Source organism: Erpetoichthys calabaricus, chromosome 1, assembly GCF_900747795.2.
Source record: "Erpetoichthys calabaricus chromosome 1, fErpCal1.3, whole genome shotgun sequence".
NCBI lineage: Eukaryota > Metazoa > Chordata > Cladistia > Polypteriformes > Polypteridae > Erpetoichthys > Erpetoichthys calabaricus.
Window position 1 is genome coordinate 132,068,728 of NC_041394.2, and position 18,308 is coordinate 132,087,035.

The 18,308-nt window shown below is 38.0% G+C and overlaps 1 protein-coding gene across 1 annotated transcript in view; it reads left to right on the forward strand.

Annotated features, from left to right (window-relative positions):
- LOC127527088 (uncharacterized) overlaps positions 1–18,308 on the forward strand; it is a 46,474-nt gene that overhangs the window by 12,529 nt on the left and 15,637 nt on the right. Inside the window, exons 5-6 of the mRNA XM_051924722.1 lie at positions 7,436–7,750; positions 14,113–14,379. Coding sequence (XP_051780682.1) covers positions 7,436–7,750; positions 14,113–14,379 — 582 coding nt within the window. The remainder of the gene's footprint in view (positions 1–7,435; positions 7,751–14,112; positions 14,380–18,308) is intronic.

Consider the following 18,308-nt stretch of genomic DNA (forward strand, 5'->3'; position numbering starts at 1 on the left):
TAAAGTGAAGTTATGAGAAGGCCATGTTAAAATAATGTGTTTTCAGCAGTTTTTTAAAGTGCTCCACTGTATTAGCCTGGTGAATTCCTATTGGCAGGCTATTCTAGATTTTAGGTGCATAACAGCAGAAGGCTGCCTCACCACTTCTTTTAAGTTTTGCTCTTAGAATTCTAAGGAGACACTCATTTGAGGATCTAAGGTTACGATTTGGAATATAGGGTGTCAGACATTCTGATATATAAGATGGAGCGAGATTATTTAAGGCTTTATAAACCATAAGCAGAATTTTAAAGTCAATTCTGAATGACACAGGTAACCAGTGTAGTGACATCAAAACTGGAGAAATCTGCTCAGATTTTCTTTTCCTAGTTAGGATTCTAGCAGCTGCATTCTGCACTAGTTGCAAACGATTAACCGTATGTCTTTTTGGGTAGTCCTGAGAAGAGTGCATTACAGTAATCTAGTCGACTGAAAACAAACGCGTGAACTAATTTCTCAGCATCTTTCAATGATATAAGAGGTCTAACTTTTGCTATGTTTCTTAAGTGAAAAAATGCTGTCCTAGTGGTCTGATGAATATGCGATTTAAAATTCAGGTTACAGTCAACAGTTACCCCTAAGCTTTTTACCTCCGTCTTGACTTTTAATCCTAATGCATCGAGTTTATTTCTGATAACTTCATTGTATCCATTATTGCCAATCACTAAAATTTCAGTTTTCTCTTTATTTAGCTTGAGAAAATTACTATTCATCCATTCAGAAATACAAGTAAGACATTGTGTTAGTGAATCAAGAGAATCGGGGTCATCGGGTGCTATTGATAAATACAGCTGTGTGTCATCAGCATAGCTGTGGTAGCTCACGTTGTGTCCTGAGATAATCTGACCTAACGGAAGCATGTAGATTGAAAAGAGCAGCGGACCCAAGATAGAGCCTTGTGGAACACCATATAGGATATCATGTGTCTTTGAGTTGTAATTACCACAACTAACAAAGAATTTTCTCCCTGCCAGGTAGGATTCAAACCAATTTAAAACACTGCCAGAGAGGCCCACCCATTGACTAAGGCGATTTCTAAGAATATTGTGATCAATGGTGTCAAATGCGGCACTCAGATCTAGGAGGATAAGAACAGATAAATGGCCTCTGTCTGCATTTACCCGCAAGTCATTTACTAATTTAACGAGTGCAGTTTCTGTGCTGTGATTTGTTCTAAAACTTGACTTTATCAAGAATAGCATGTTTATTGAGGTGGTCATTTAACTGCATAATGACTGCCTTCTCTAGAATTTTACTTAAGAAAGGCAGATTAGAGATGGGTCTAAAATTTTCAAAAGCAGAGGGGTCAAGATTATTAAGACTCGTCCCGAATCGAGGTCAGCAGCGCACCATCCCCACCATATGCAGTGTTGGCACTGCACTGCTTCCCCCTCCTGAGACGCCGGACGGTGGACTAGAATCTCCTTGAAGCCATCCGAAAGTCGTTCTCCATGGCCTCCCCAAACTCCTCCCACGCCCGATTTTTTGCCTTAGCAACCACCAAAGCCACATTCTGCTTGCCCTGCTGGTACCTATCAGCTGCCTCCAGAGTCCCACAGGAAAAAAAGGGTCCTGTAGGACTCCTTCTTCAGCTTGACGGCATCCCTCACTGCCGGTGTCCACCAACGGGTTTTGTCATTGCCGCCACGACAAGCACCGACCTCCTTACGGCCACAGCTCCAGTCAGCCGCCTCAACAATAGAGGCACGGAATGGGCCCATTCGGACTCAATGCCCCCCACCTCCCTCGGCATGTGGTCGAAGTTCTGCCGGAGGTGGGAGCTGAAGCTACTTCTGACAGGGCACTCTGCCAGACGTTCCCAGCAGACCCTCACAACACCTTGAGGCCTACCAGGCCTGACCAGCATCCCCCGCTACCATCGAAGCCTACTCACCACCAGGTGGTGATCAGTTGACAGCTCCGTCCCTCTCTTCACCCGAGTGTCCAAGACATGTGGCCGCAGGTCCGATGACACGACCACAAAGTCGATCATCAAACTGAGGTCTATGGTGTCCTGGTGCCAAGTGCACATATGAACATCCCTATGCTTGAACATGGTGTTCGTTATGGACAATCCGTGATGAGCACAGAAGTCCAATAACAAAACACTGCTCGGGTTCAGATTGGGGGGGGGGGGCATTCCTCCCAATCACACCCTTCCAGGTCTCACTGTCATTGCCCACGTGAGCATTGAAGTCTCCCAGCAGAATGAGTGAGTCCCTAGAAGGTATGCCCTCTAGCACCCCATCCAGGGACTCCAAAAAGGGTGGGTACTCCAAACTGCTGTTCGGCGCATACGCGCAAACAACAGTTAGGACCCGTCTCCCCACCTGAAGGCGGAGGGAGGCTACCCTCTCGTCCACCAGGGTAAACCCCAATAAACAGGCTCCAAGTCGGGGGGAAATAAGTATGCCCACACCTGCTTGGCGCCTCTCACTGGGAGCAACTCCAGAGTGGTAAAGAGTCCAGCCCCTCTCAAGGAGATTGGTTCCAGAGTCCAAGCTGTGCGTCGAGGTGAATCCAACTATATCTAGCTGGAACCTTTCGACTCCAGAGGGGGGGGCCCGGTGACCCATGTCCGGGAGAGGGAAAACGCCGTCCAAAGTTATCATTCATCATAGAAGGTTTAACAAAGGATGAAATTTGGCCAACAACAAAATCCAACAATTTTTTCCCTCTGCCACCTTTTAAGGCAGACCCACCACATTCCAGGCACCTGAGCAGTAAGTATAACACAGTAATAAACAGGATATATTAATCTATGACAATTCCATATGTTGCGTCATAGTAAAGTTATTATTACATTTTTGATATCATTGTGATGCAGTTGTGTTATATTTTGAACTGATGGGCACTGCAATTTCAAGTTACAGTTTTGCTGCCACAGTCATGTTTTATGTAATGATGGTGTTCATTGCTTTTAATGTGGATCAACATTGCTACATTTGATATCACCACAACAATGATATAAAAGATGGCAAGACAATTGAGTGTCTTATCTTCTTTTCAGTATCTGACTATTGCCTTCCCCCTTTAGTATTACTGACCTTGCAGTTAGTTATTGTAGCTGTGCTTTTGGGTAATCCCCTTCTAGTGCTGTATGAAAAAGTGGAAAAAAGAAAACAAGTAACTCTGTTTTTAATTAAGAAGTCTTTGTGGGAACAAGATTAAGTGAAAACTTGCTTTTCTACTTATGAAGGAAGATCAGAATTTTTTTGACAAGAACAAGCCATTCAAACTAAAAAAAAGCTCTTTCTTCTTAATTTTTCCCAAATAACGTCAAGTTTTGGAGGTTCCTAAAGTCCTACTTTCTACCACACTATTTGGTAATCTATTCTGCACACCTGTTGATTTACTGTGTGAAGAAAAATGGCGGTCTGAAAGTTACTCTTAACAAGTTTGCAACTGTGCCTCCGTTTTCTTATTGAATTCATTTTAAACAGTCCTCTGTAATAATTCCCTTTATAATTAAAAAAAAAAAAATCAATAACCACTTTGCTTAAACTGAAAAAGTTCAACTCCCTCAGTCCTCAAAACTCACCCAGTACTGTCCTTGAATCGGCCTTGTTGCTCTTCTCTGCAGCATCTCTAGTGCTATTGTGTCTTTTTGTAATATAGAAACCAAAACTGCATGCAGTACTCCAGGTGCGGCCTCTCCATTGCAATATAAAGTTTAAGTGTCGCCTCCTTTGACTTTTCCTCTATACATTGTGCTACATAATCTAACATATTGCTAGTCTTCTGTGCGGCCAAGGAAAAATGTAGTCAAAAGCACATGAGATTGTGGATGTCTGTTTAGTAAATACCTTCATCAGTCTTATTTTTGAAATTGTTCTGAATTAACTTTTTGGTTGCCTTTTTTTTATAATTAGAAATTTTAAAAATGTTAATTTGACCTCATCCCAGTGCAATTTTTTTTTCTTGGTTGTTGCTAGTTTGGGACTCTTGTTCCATGGTGGTGGCCATGTTGTTTATGATTTTTATGCCTCTTGCCAATTATGTAGCATGTTTGTCACATGTTTGTCATGACATTTCATCCTCCCTATTTAAAATCACAGAGGACCATTAAAAATGTCCACGTTTATGAATAAAATCTATGAATTTTGGTTATGCATTATTAAGAAATGGATAAATTCTAATAACGGATACTGATCATTATCAGGAATTAGCCATGGTGTATCTATGTGGAGTGTGTATGTCCTCCCTGTGTGACAAATGGCTCTGTCACAGGCCTCACAAAGCATTAATTTATAAATATTTATATATTTTATAATCTAATTTGTTTCTGTTCTTTCTTTTAGAATATCTTTTAGCATATTTTGCCTGATGCTAGTTTGAGTGTGCACACTCAGAACAGCTACTGTGGGTATTCTATTAATTTAAAATACTGTAGGAGTAAAAATGGTATTGATTTTTGCATTTCTTAAACATGCTGTTATCTTTCTTTCTTTAAATGAGTAAACATATTTTGGTAATAAAATTTGTACTTATCTGTATTTATAAATGTTTTTCTTCTTCCATTTATGGCTGCCACACTTTCTGTTTCCTGCTCCATTGTTGGGTCCTCAATTGGTCAAACTGATACCTTCTTCTTCTATTTAATGTCTGTTGGTAAACTAACTTACGGTGGATTAATGCCACCAAATGGACCAAGTGTGATGCAGAAAATGGATTTAAAAAACAAGAAATCACACCTAAATATTATCAGAATTGCCTAAGCAGACATAATTTGTATTTCCCAATTAAATGCTCTCTGATAGCCCTATAGATTTTAATAACAGAATTTGGCTCTATGAATAACTTTAAACTCTTCTCCTTACCTAAATAATAACTGTCTCAAATTATTAGTTCCCAAAGATTTAATATATTGAACCTCACACCCTAATAAAATATGTTCAACTGTCTCTTATTTTTTTTTAAATAATTGTATTGATTTTATTGAAATCACACAACATTCCATACAAATAGATCAATTTTACAAGAATAGGATTGAAAACAAATCAACCCCCACCCCTGAGAAAGAGAGCATGGGCAGCAGAATAAAACTTAAACCTAATAAAAATAAGTAAATAGATAAATTAATAAGTGAATATAGATAAATGGAGAAGAAAAAGAAAAAAAAAAGAAAAAAAAAGGAGAACAGGGAGAGAATCTGCTTCCTCAGTGCTTTAAAAGCTTATTCTAAAATGGTATTGATTAGATCCTGCCAGGTTTTGAAAAATTTCTGCACAGATCCTCTAAGTGAGAATTTTATTTTTTCCAATTTCAATTAATATATAACATCAGTTACCCATTGACTTAAAAGGGGAGAGTTAGGATTCTTCCAGTTGAGCAAGATAACTCTACGTGCCAATAGTGTAGTAAAGGCAATCACAGTTTGCTTGTCCTTCTCTACTTTAAGCCCATCTGGAAGTACACCAAACACAGCTGTTAATGGGTTAGAAGGGATTGTGACACCAAGGCTGTCTGAAAGGCATTTAAAAATTTTGGTCCAAAATGATTTTAATTTGGTGCAGGTCCAAAACATGCTGACCCAGTGAGGCTGGAACTTGATTGCAGCATTCGCAGGTTGGAACAACTGTCTCTTATTGATTACAAGATCTACATACTTGACTGTGATGCTGTCCTATCTTGAATATTGTATTATTTAACCTAGTATGCCCAGTTCTGAGGCATGTTAATGTAATTTCTTCCTTTCTCGGTTTGCCCCATTTTTCAATGGATCCAACTGTTTCTTGTATTGTGTACGTATGTCTCTCCTGACCATCAGTGTGCCACATTTTTGCAACATCTCATCAATTTTCAATCTCAGTAAATTAATCTGTTACCTGTAAATCAACAAAAGGATGTTTAGTGGCTTTTTTTAGCCAAATCATCTACTATTTCAGTCTCTTTGACCCCTTTATGTGCTGGAACCCATAATTAACTGATATACAAACCCATACTCTGCAACCAATACAATGCTTGAGTCACTTCCAATAGTAAACCAGGCATCTGTGAAGAATGACACATTTTAATACTCTGCAAAACAGCAAATGAATCAGAACAAATAAATACCCTATTTGGACAAAGTCTCTCCACCCATTGTAAATCCAAGATAATGGTTACCAGTTCAGTTGTAAATAAGAAATAATCAGACAGTCTTTTCTTTATATACACTTGTAATTCTGAAAAAAAGCTGATGCTGTATTTTCTGTCAAATTGTCTTTCGATCTATCTGTAAACATCCTTAATATTCCATAATACTTTTAATTAATAAATTTGTTTACTACCATATTTTCAGACACACCTTAATTATTTGCTCTGTAATAAGAAGATAGATAGATCAGAGACATCATAAAGAGTTGGAGCAGCCACCCATATAATATTTTTGGCTGCAAAATTGCTTCTTTTGTAGCACGATGTGCTTAGATCAGAGTCCAGAACAGAACTGCCTATACCAAGGTAAGATGGCAGTTTTAAAAGGCCTGGAAGGGAAATGACGTCATTGGTGCAGGAACTGGGAGTGGCGTCCTCATGCCCGGAAGTGACGTCATTCTTGGGACCGGAAAACAGGCGGGATTTCCCGGGAAAGGTCTGCAAGGGACTGAGAGAGATAGTCAGTACACTCCACCGCCGTCTGGCCTGGCGTGGAATTACTAGCGTTTAGGCCCTTCAGCTGTTTCCCAAGCGCACGTGTGTGACAGCTCTTAAGAAATCATATACCCTAAAATCTACTATTATCAGCAGAAACAGCCATGGTGGGGTTACTGAGAGTGCCACTGTTGGACTAATTTGAAAATTCATTCATTCAAATTTGATATGGCTAATTAATCATCTATGTACAGTGAAAAATAAATTAAACCCCCTTTGTGTATGGGGTAAATGGTATAGTCCAGTAGGTGGCGCTACAGGTTTATACAGGTACAGTATATAAGAAGCTCAGTTGTAGAGTCTAATAGGGAAAAGTGAAGAAAAAGAAAAATATAAAATTGAGAAAACAACATATTTTTTCATTATTGTGAGTAGGAAGGACAATATGGAAATCAGTTAAGAAAATATTCTGGATATTTGTTATTTTTGTTCTGTTTTGACTGTTTTTGTAAATAAACGTCTCTTCACTAAACTGTTATTTTGGCTGTGCCATCCTTTATAAGGACTTGTGAAATAACACAACCCATACATCACACCCGATATGTCAGCAGGTTTTTCTTGGTAATCTACTCTCCTTCAGGATTCCTAGTTCTAAACATTCTCCATATGGTACTGGGTTAAGGTTTGGGTCTCCATTATTAACTAGATACTACACAATAATACAATTTTAAAAAGTAAATTTCTGTCTGTAGCTATTACATGCCACAAGAATTATAACTTAGGTGGTTATTAATAATGTTCATAACTTTTCACTTCATTTCAGGCAATCTTGGAAAGCCAGAACTGGCAGTAACTCCTTATGTGACTCTAAAAGAAAATCAGATTAATTTAATCTGTGAATTGCCTCGAACCTTCTTCAATGTCAAGTGTAATTTCTACAGAGGTAATAACACAAACCCATTTGTATCAGCAAAAACAGACAGTGACATTTGTGAAAGATCTGTAATTGGCCATGAGCTGCTGGAAAGTGGAGCTACAGGAATGGAAACTACGGTTCAGCTGCGTTGTGACTACACTGTGACTCAGAGCCCTGAGACGCATTCACAGTACAGCGAGTACATGAGCATAAGGGTGATGGGTGAGTGAAAAACTACTGCAGAAAATCAATGCTAACTGAGTTTTAAAATATTGTTGGTTTATACTTTGCTGGCAGATTCTTCTTATCTCCTTGCATATTGTTTTTAAATGGAATATTACATTTGAGATATCAATGATTGGTCTCAAAACAAGACATGGCACTTTGTAATTGTCCCAAACGATCAGCTTTAGTAAAGAAAAAAATGCATAACAAGAACAATGTAAAAATACACCTTGTGAAAATACAGAATTCCTGAATGTTATAAATTGACATAATAACAAAAAAATAGATTTTTAGTTTTTCTTCATATGATTTCTAGAGGGTTAGTATGTTTTACTTATTCATTGTCCATGGTAAATGAATTTCCGCTTATTGTTTAATTTTTAAAAGTTATCTTATGCATATTTCTGTTTTTATCCCCTTTTTTGCAGTGAATTCTATCAAAGTTAATGAAGCAAATAAATCTTTTGTTGTTCAGTTCTATGCTTTCATCTAATTCACTACTTTATTTTATGTATCCACTTCTATATCTGTGTTAGACTGTAAGAAGGACATAAAGAAAATTATAACATGGAAATGGAGAGGATAGGAGTGATGATGTCTGACAGGTGTTTTGGGGAGAAGCAAGAAGAGAAAAATGAAATTAAGTCAGACTATACTACTGACTTTTTGTTACATTTTGAGTTTAATTGCACATATTGGTGATGATGACTTAACCCAGTTTAAACTTAGCTGCATTGTTCTCGGGTGTACAGGTGAGCTTCAAATGCCATTCACAGTATGGTCATGTGTTTTTGATAATTATATTTACAAGTCACACAGGGAAACTTTTAGAAGGCAAAATGCAAGCTATGGAGAATAGGGGCAAGGCATATTTTACAAATTGCCTTAGGAGGATGACAACTAAGAAAAAGCTGTAGAAGCACTTGATAAATTTTAGTTATCATAAGTTTTGCTCCTGAGAGCCACAAGTTTCTCCAATGAACCCAGCAGCAAGGAGGACTGATGACACATAGTTTCCTTGAGAGCTGTTGATTAACTATGACTTTAAAACATTTAAAGATGGAATAATAAGACTCCAGCTAGTGTAGAACACACCATAAAAGACAGCATTTGTGTCTGAAAGAGCTGCTTATATAAGAGAAAGCAAATGCAATTGTTTGTATATCTGAGACCATAACTACTGATGCAGAAATAATGCAGCAGGGCACTGTCAGTAGTTTTGATTTTGCAGCAACAATGCAGATGTGAATTCAGTCCAACCTTGCATACAAGGTTGGATATCAATGTAGGGCTTGATGGAATGGGTCAGTATACTACACTGCTTACATGTGGCAGATGTGGGTCCCCAGGTCACAAGGCTTACTACGAAGGGAATCCTACCAAGACAGTATGATTTAAAAACTGCAGGAAACTATGACATTTTGCTAAAGTGTGCATTGAGATGACTGATGCTACTCGTTTCACTGAAGTAACAGTATTAAATGTGGACTCAGATCACAGCACAAAAAAAGTCAAATGCAAAATATGTGTGTTTAGGCCAGTGAATGAGCAGAATGCTTGAAAAATGGAGATCATGTTAGACATTACATCAGGTGTTTCTCTTTTTCCCTACTTGTTTTGCATCCTACTCAAACTCAAGCTATGAAGAACACAGGCCAGTGAAAGAGTGTGAAAGTTTGCATCTGTGTCTCCATTGTGCAGATAATTCAGCTGCTGCAAACAACTGAGTACAGCTTACAATCTCATTCACAACTTTTTATTACCCAGCATGGAACCTCAATATTAGGTTGAGATTGGTTGGCTAAACTTGGCTTGCAGTTGGTAAATTGTATCTTGTCTACAGTTGAGTGTGGTGAGGGATGGCTAGGAGCCTGGAAGGACAAAGGGAGACAGCTTACACAGGGCTTTGACTCTCCCAGGATGCTACATGGCAGCAAACCCAAGCTGGCATTTCAAATGGGTGCCCACAGGGCATGCTGGGTATTGTAGTCCTGGAGGACATACTGTTGGGTCCTGTGGGATTCGGCAGTGGTAGCTGCGGGATTTGGGAATCCCTACTTCGTAGAGCTCCAACTTCACCAGGAAGTGCATCAGAGCTGCAGCTTCATATCAATGGAAGTACTTCCAGGGATATGGTAAAAGGGGCTGCCTTTCAGAGCTCAATGACGAGTGCTGGGAGAAAGGACAACGCTTGTGTGAAGGTGTTGGGGCAGTGACAAAGAGAGAGAGAAGACAGAAAAAAGAAAAGCAATGCTGTGTGCTTGCTAGGTTTATTATACTTGTGGCTGTGGTGGGAAACACTTACCTGAAGAGTTTCCCCACAATAAAACTCCTTTGTTCCTTTTATGCTTGTGTCTGATCCTTTGTGTTGGATGTTTGGGGAGCCAAAGCTCCCCCTGGTGTCCAAAGTGTGTATCAGCTGTCACTGCAAAAGTATTACAACCACTAAGATATTCCATAAGTTTCATTCTCTCATACTTTATCCAAGGTGACATCAAAGCAACAGAAACTTTGCCACATACTATTTACTTTGAGAACTTCAGTTTCTAAAGAGTCAGTGAAATCCTCCAAATAGGTTTTCTACACTGTAGTGAAGAAATATCCATTTATCTGTCTTTCCAGACAAAGTAGTAGAAAATTATCTACTATGATGTGACTTTAGCAGAGTACTGATTTTTCCACATTGGAATACTTTTTGCCACTTACTCCTTTACAAGTATAATAGAGACTTGAAAACATTCCTAATTAATTATGGTTTGTTTTGGTGCAACAGAATTACTTATGAAGGGCTAGAATTCAAAACAAGTTTCTTTCAGAGGCTATTTGGTCAGCAGTGTTGATCAGTGAATTTTGCCAAAGCGTTATGTCTCAGGTAATTTTCTGCATTCACATTCACCCTTGTTTGTCAAATTATTCACTGATAATTTGGCCAGTTTAGGAGAACTTTTTTCGCCAGTGCCACATAATTCTTTGCAAGGCCAGTCCGACATCCCCTGGCGATATAACAGCCAGCATTGGATGGGACCATCTCTCAGGTATATAATGCTGATCATTTCCATTAGAAACACTGTGGGACTTAGTGGTACAGTTGAACAGATAAGTAAATAATGCAGGTACTCAAAAATGTACTTTTATAAAACATATACAGTACGACTAGCAAGTTATCTTTGCTTTTCGACAAATGTGTAGGTCAGTCTTTAATTTCCACGTCAGTATAAGAGAAAGAGGTGCAGGCCCTATGCGGGCATAATTAGCCATGTGGAGATAAAAAACAAACTGTGAAGGATCCTGATGCCCCAAAAATAACACAGGAGATTATGAAATATTAATAATAACGAAAGGTTTATTAATATTTACAAGACATTTCAATCTTTTTGATAGAAAAAAGTGCAAAGCATCAGCACAGACATTTTCAAGAGCCATCAGTGTGACTTCAAAAAACAGAACAAACCAGTGGCTTCAATTATGATATGCCATTTTGAATTGTCTGCCTTTAAAAACATATTTTTCCTGACTTTTGACTACGATTTTGGCATTTTGAAATATATGACTGCGTATCTCTGACTGCATTATTTCTTCTTTGGTCTCACAGAGGCACGGTGGTCCAGCAGTTGGCACAATAATCAGTCCAGTATAATTAGGAGATAATTTTTCCTAGCCCACAGGGATACTTTAAATATGATTGTACCATTATAATCCAGTCAAATCTAGTTCAGCTAGTCCTTCCCCATTGACTTTGATGCATTTCACCAAGTTCAGCAATATTTGTGAGCACTTCCATGATTTCTTCGGACTTGAGGTGAAGTGAACACAGTGGAGTTTGCTCACCACTATTGGCCAGAATATTGAAAAATTTACCAGGATTCAAGTGTTACCTGGATAATGAGATAATCATCAGAAAAATAAGAAAGCAACATGATCATCAGTTACTTAGTGTCTGCTTTGCATGCCATTAATGCAGTGCTACTCTGATAAAATACAAAGTCAGGATGGTAAGCCGAATTAACATTTAGAGATATCTCAAAATGAACACAGGGAGTAAGTCAGGAACAAATCCTTGGGCAGGGCGCCAGCCCATCGCAGATCATGCAGACCCAGCACTGACTCAGCTGTGGAATGGCCAGTCGGGGGAAGGAAGCTTCTGATATGTAACATAATCTACTCTTACATTTTGCTTTGTAGCTAGTACTATTACTTTTCCTGCCTTGCATCTTGTGTTGGCTGGGATTGGCTCCAGCAGGCCCCCGTGACCCTGTGTTAGGATATTGCAGGTTGGATAATGACTGACTGACTATTACTATTGCATTACTGTATTTTACTCCTGAGATGGCAATGATAGATTGGCCATCTAGATCTGTGAAGAGGATTACTTGTGTTCTGTTTCATGTATTGTATTTACCCCATTTTTTGACAATCTACTTGGAAAGGGGTCGCTCTCTGATTTGCCTTTTCCAAGATTTCTTCCATTTTTGTCCCTACAGTTTTTTTTTGCCAGTTTTTCCTTGTCTTCTTAAAAACACAAACAGGGGACTGTTAAAGCCCATTGTGGTACTCCTTGTGTGAGTTTGAGCTATACAAAAAAATAAATGGTTGTTGTTGTAGGCTACCCAGTATCAGCTTGGGGTTTAGTATGACATAATTTCCATGCTGATAAAGTGCTAAAGGCATCTCAAACAGTGGATGTTCTCACTTTCTGCTCTTTTCTTTGACTTCCCTCATATTAAGTTCATTTCAATCTTCTCATATGAACTGGAGAAAGACAACACCTTGAATGTGATACTATATTCTTTAAGTTAGGAAAAAAGTAATCAAATTGGGTTGAAATTTAGCACTGAATGCATAATAAGAATTTTAATTTAAGAAAGTACATTCATTTTCCAGGATAAATAATAAGATTTAAAATGTCTATAGCCAACTCAATTTTTGGTAATTTCCAAGGTATCTTGCATATAAAGTTGAGAGTAGTGTGAATGAACAAAGAGTGACATCTGAACAGTATTGTAATATCTTGTTCTGCATTTGATTGAATCCTAGTACACCTTTCTCTTATGAACACTTTCCTATGGTACTTTAAAATACAACAATATAGTACAAATGTTCACATGTAAATTTTTAAAATGTGGATCAGAGGCAGGTTATGAGACTTATTCAGAATCAGTGGATAACTGTGACCTTTAGGTTTGAAGTCTAAAATCTTCCCACTTAACCACATTACTTGAGCCAATTAAAAAGGGCTCAAATCACAATAACCAGCCATCATAGCTAGAACCTACAGGAAATGGTGCAAGGGGAAACCTGTCATGGAATGGGCTCTAGTCTATGGCATGCTGCACACAATTATGAAAGCAAACATTCAGCATCCAGGCATTTTAAGATTCTGATGAATTGTGTTTGGAAGCTACTGTTACTAAAGTTAACACTATGTAAGGTACTCTAGAATTTGTAATTAAAACTGGTGCACCATAAGACAGCAGTGCTATTGCTCTTTCACACTCTGAAAGCAAATAACATTTAATTATTTGAAAAAATGGAATTACTTAGCATTTGTCTTCATTGTGTATTATTACAGATATTTGACCAAAATTCAATGATCTTTGACTCTTCTATCTTATGACTATTCTAACCATATTTCTTGATTTTGAGGGCCTTGGAAATCTTGATGTTACAATATAAAAATAATTTTCGAACTATAAAATCCTGTAGAAGCCTATTAAGCCCACTCCAAAAATGTTTTCATTGCATTATTTTGCAAAGATATTGATTTTTTTACCATATTAAATATGTTACTTTGCAATTAATGATTGCATTATTTCACCATAGTATTGCGTTATTTTGCAAAAGTATTTATTTTTTTCTATTAATGTTTGCTTTACTTCTCAAAAATATTCCTGTCTAATTTTGATTATGCATCTAGTGATTGCAAGATTCAGTACTTACATAATGTGTAATCAATTAACAAGAACAGAAAAGATGTTACAGCTACACTCTACATTTAATTTTAGTTTAGTTTAATTTACTAAATTTAGCACTGATGTCTTAACATGAGTGGAGTGTGGGGTCCAGATCTAGTATTCCTGCCTCACAGCACCTGGAGCATAGGATTGTTACTATGGTCAGGTTATGAAAGAAAAATTAACCACCCAAATTGCTGTTGTTTATTCTCTTTTTTTTATGCTCTATTAAACTGTGTAATTCTTTATCTCTTTCATTAATTTCTAAGAATTGGAAACAATATCAGATTTTTATAATATGTAATTTATTTGTGCTTTATGATTATGCTTATGTTCTTGTTATAGCTTTGAAATCACCTTATGAAATATAGATGCATGTCTGTAGATATTCTTTATTACTATTTTCAGATATTCGTAAACCAGAGATATCTTTTACTGACAAAAGTAATACTATAATTGTCTGCAAAGCTCCTCCTAATGTCACCAAAGTCCACTTCTACCTGTATCAGGAAGGGAAGGAGGATCCAGTTGCCACTGTGGAGGGACAAGAGAATCAGACCTCGGCTGTTTTTCAGCTGAATAAGGACAATGACAGCACATTGGCGAGACACTGGTGTCAGTATGAATATAAAGATGTGAACTCAACATGGAGTGATTCAATTGGGCCAGAAAGTGGTAAGAGTTTGACATTCCCACATAATAGCAAAACACAAATCATATTTATAATTGCACCTACATTTTTTTTTAAAAGACATCTTTTACTGTCCCAATTATTGCATCATAATTCTTCCTCTTCTTCTTTTTCCACTTCTATGTGGGGTTGATGTGCTTGATCAACCTTCTCCAAACAGCTTGGTCCTGCACCTCTTTGTCAGTCAAGTCCTTTTCCTTCAGATCTTCTTTTGCATTATTCCTCCACTTCTTTTGTCTTCTTTGCTTTCTCTTTCTCTGTACTTCCATTCCCATCACTCTTTGCCCACAAATTCATTGTCTGTCCTCATCTCATGTCCATACCACCTGAGCCTACTTTCATGTACTTATTTGGATATCTCTTCCATTTTTGTTGTACTTTGATTGTCTCATTTCTTATTCTGATCTTTGTTGTAAGTCCACACATCCATCTCAATATTCTTATTTCTGCCATATCTAACTTCTTCTCATTATGCTCCCTTTACTGCCCATGTCTCAGCTCCATACATCATTGCTGGTCTTATTACTGTCTTAAAAACTTACCTTTAACCTTCGCCTTATTTATTTGATCACACAATACTCCTGATATCTTCATCCAATTGTTCCATGCACACTGCACTGTACGGGTTATCTCTGCATTTGGTTTACCATCTCGGGCTACCACTAATACTAGCTATTTACATTTGTCTACTCTTCTTAATAGTTCTCCATGCAACAACAACAATATTTATTTATATAGCATGTTTTTCATACAAACAATGTAGTTCAAAGCGCTTTACAAAATTAAATATAAGGAGGTTAATATAAATACTACTTATTATAAAGTATGTAACAAAGAAAAGGGTGAGGTTGAATGCCTAAGAGGACAGAAAAATACAAAAAAAAACTGCAGTTAGGCTGGAGAAAAAAAGCAAAATCAGTGGGGGTACCAAGGCCAAAGACCGCCTAGACCCCACTGAGAATTCTACCTATCACAGATGTTCAAGATTAGTCCTTATGGTTTTCAGGCTTCACAGAAACTCAAGAGGATGGTGGTAATATGGAAATCTGGGACACCAGCCATTCAATCCATAAACACAGGGGACAGCATGGTACCTTGGTCAGGTGATGGTGGTGCAGATTGCCACCACAGAAGAACTGGAAAAGACAGCAGAGAATAGTACAGATTAGTAGGGAATTGCGGAACCCAGACGAAAATGATAATTCATTGTCCATATAGACTAACAGAGATACAACTAAAATGTAGCTACCAAAAAGCCATTTTAAAATAATGTAGGCTAACTTCTGAATCATGAAAATCGTTAAACATCACATTCTATTTTATTCCTATTTTTCTTCATTCTCCTATTTTCCAAAGCTCTTCTCCATTTTTCCAACTTACTCTCCACTTCCTCTTTTCTAGTGTCACAGACACAATGTCATTTGCGAATTAAGGTCTTAATTCTTTATTTATTCTAGCTGTAGCCAGCAAGCTAAATGAAAAAAATAAAAAATACATGAAAAACTGACCTGGGATTATTCAGTTTAACATTTTATATGTTAAAACAAGTTTTATATATATATATATATATATATATATATTATATATATATATATATATATATATTTTGGCCGGTTAATCCGACGCATACCTATTTTCATGTAGAAAAATATTTCTAAGGTATGTACTGTACCTCTTTGATGTTCCTGAAGAAACCATATCCTCAAGGCTTCATTTACGATTTCGCACACAGGTTTTTTTCTCGTACAACGACTGGACAGTGTGGTGTAGTGGGTCCACAGCTCAAGTCAAAAAGGCCACTTTTGAAATAAATAATTGCTGCACTCACGGCTTAGCGAGTATATGTGGCTAATCGGTTCCCGGGGAATTTGTGATGCGGGCGATCCCAGTTTAAGTGCACAGGTGAGGAGTCATTCGCATCCGTCATTGTTCCCGGGAACTGCTAATTGCCACATCTGATCCACGTCCCTGTGATAAATAGAAGTGCAAGGCAGCTAGGGGGAGATCAGGAAAGAACGGGAGGTTAATGGAGAAGGAAGCAGATAGAGGAAAGCCAGTGCAGGAGAGTGAATGAGCGAGAGTAGATTCAATTGAGAGCAAAGGCAGGCAGCTGGGAGGTGAACCCCTACAGATGAGTGTTTGGCCAACACTCAGTGGGGCTGAAGAAAGCAGTCGCTCCAGCTGAGCGATCACGGAGCTGGAGTGACCGGTATTGAAGACGACTGCCATTGAAAGGCAGTGGCAGTCGTGGAGGCTTTGGGCTGGTTTAGCCCCAGCGTGAGCAGCCTGGCCACTGGGGAAAGAACCCAAGTCTCGGTCCGGATGGAGTCCAAAGTAGCCAGGGATCAGAGAGATACTGGACCAGTGTGGAAGGCAGCTGCACCTGCAGGTAGGGCAACTCCCCTGTTGCGAAGCCCGATGGGAGAAGCAGGGGAGCCGCCAGGTAGAAAGGAGAAGGCACCGTGGAAAATTCATAAAGGAATATGTAAACGGAAATCACTCTGAAAGTAGGAGCCCTCTCACCTTCCAGGAAAGAAGGAAGTGCATACATATAATACTAGCAAAATATCCGCGCTTCGCAGCGGAGAAGTAGTATGTTAAAGAGGTTATGTAAACATATATATACATATACACATATACATATATACATATGTATACATATCTACATATACACATATCTTTGGTTTCCTCCCACAGTCCAAAGACATGCAGGTTAGGTGTATTGGCGATTCTAAATTGTCTCTGGTGTGTGGGTGTGTGCGCCCTGCAGTGGGCTGGCACCTTGCCCGGGGTTTGTTTCCTGCCTTGTGCCCTGTGTTGGCAGGGATTGGCTCATGTATTTAGGATATAGCGGGTTGGATAATGGATGGATGGACATTTGTATGCATAGCCCCATTTCCCCGTTTTGGTTTTTTTTCATTCTTCAGTAATATTTAAGCAAACCCGGAGCTTGTCAGTACAAATCCTGGTACTGACACCACTGTGTGACCCTGAGGAAGTCACTTCACCTGCCTGTGCTGCAAAAAACAAAAGTAATGTAACAAATTGTACCTCAGATGTTGCAAGTTGCTGGAATAAAGGCATAAGTCAAATAGATAAATATGTATTATACATATAGGAACTATTCATTTATTTTCAGTTAAGTCATCTGCAGCAAACCTTTATACATGAGGGTTTCTCCTTTTTAGATAGTGCAAACTGTTTCTTCTTCATTGAGGTTTTCTCTTGGAGAGCTTTTTTCATTTCATTGAAAATTACAGCAGCAGCTGCCAAAATATGTAGCTTTCTTATTAATTTTTCAACATTGTGTAAAATAACTTTATAAAGTAACATAAAAGGTTTAAATACTCGTTATCCTTTTACACTAAAATATTACTAAAGAGATACAAAAAAAGTAAAATGCATATGTTGTTTTTCTTTAAGGAGATTAAATATTACTGAAGAAAAAAAAAAAAACTTAAACAGCCAAATGGGGCTATGCATACAAACTTAAAAGGTTTAAATAAAACAGAAATATATACCTTTATTTTTACTTCCTTAACTTGTGGAGGGTGTATCTTGTAGCAAAGCCCTAAGTTTTTTCATGAAAGCCCGTTTCAGTCAATAAGTCTTAAAAAGAGGTGTAAAGATATTGACAATAAGCTACGCAAACCCACCAAGACATGAAATCGTTTAAATCAAGGCGCGAGTCGAAAAACACCATCCGATACTATTAGTTAACGATTAACACATTTCTATATGTATTGTAAGCATACAATACAACTGATAATATGTTGCGCTTATTTATCTGGTGTACCGACATTTTTGCGCGTTTAACGGCTGAAATCTAACGTGGTTTGTGCCCTTCAGAATGAAAACAGTTAGCATTTACCTTTTTAATAAAAAGCAAGCTTTTAAGCCTGAGAAATCACTC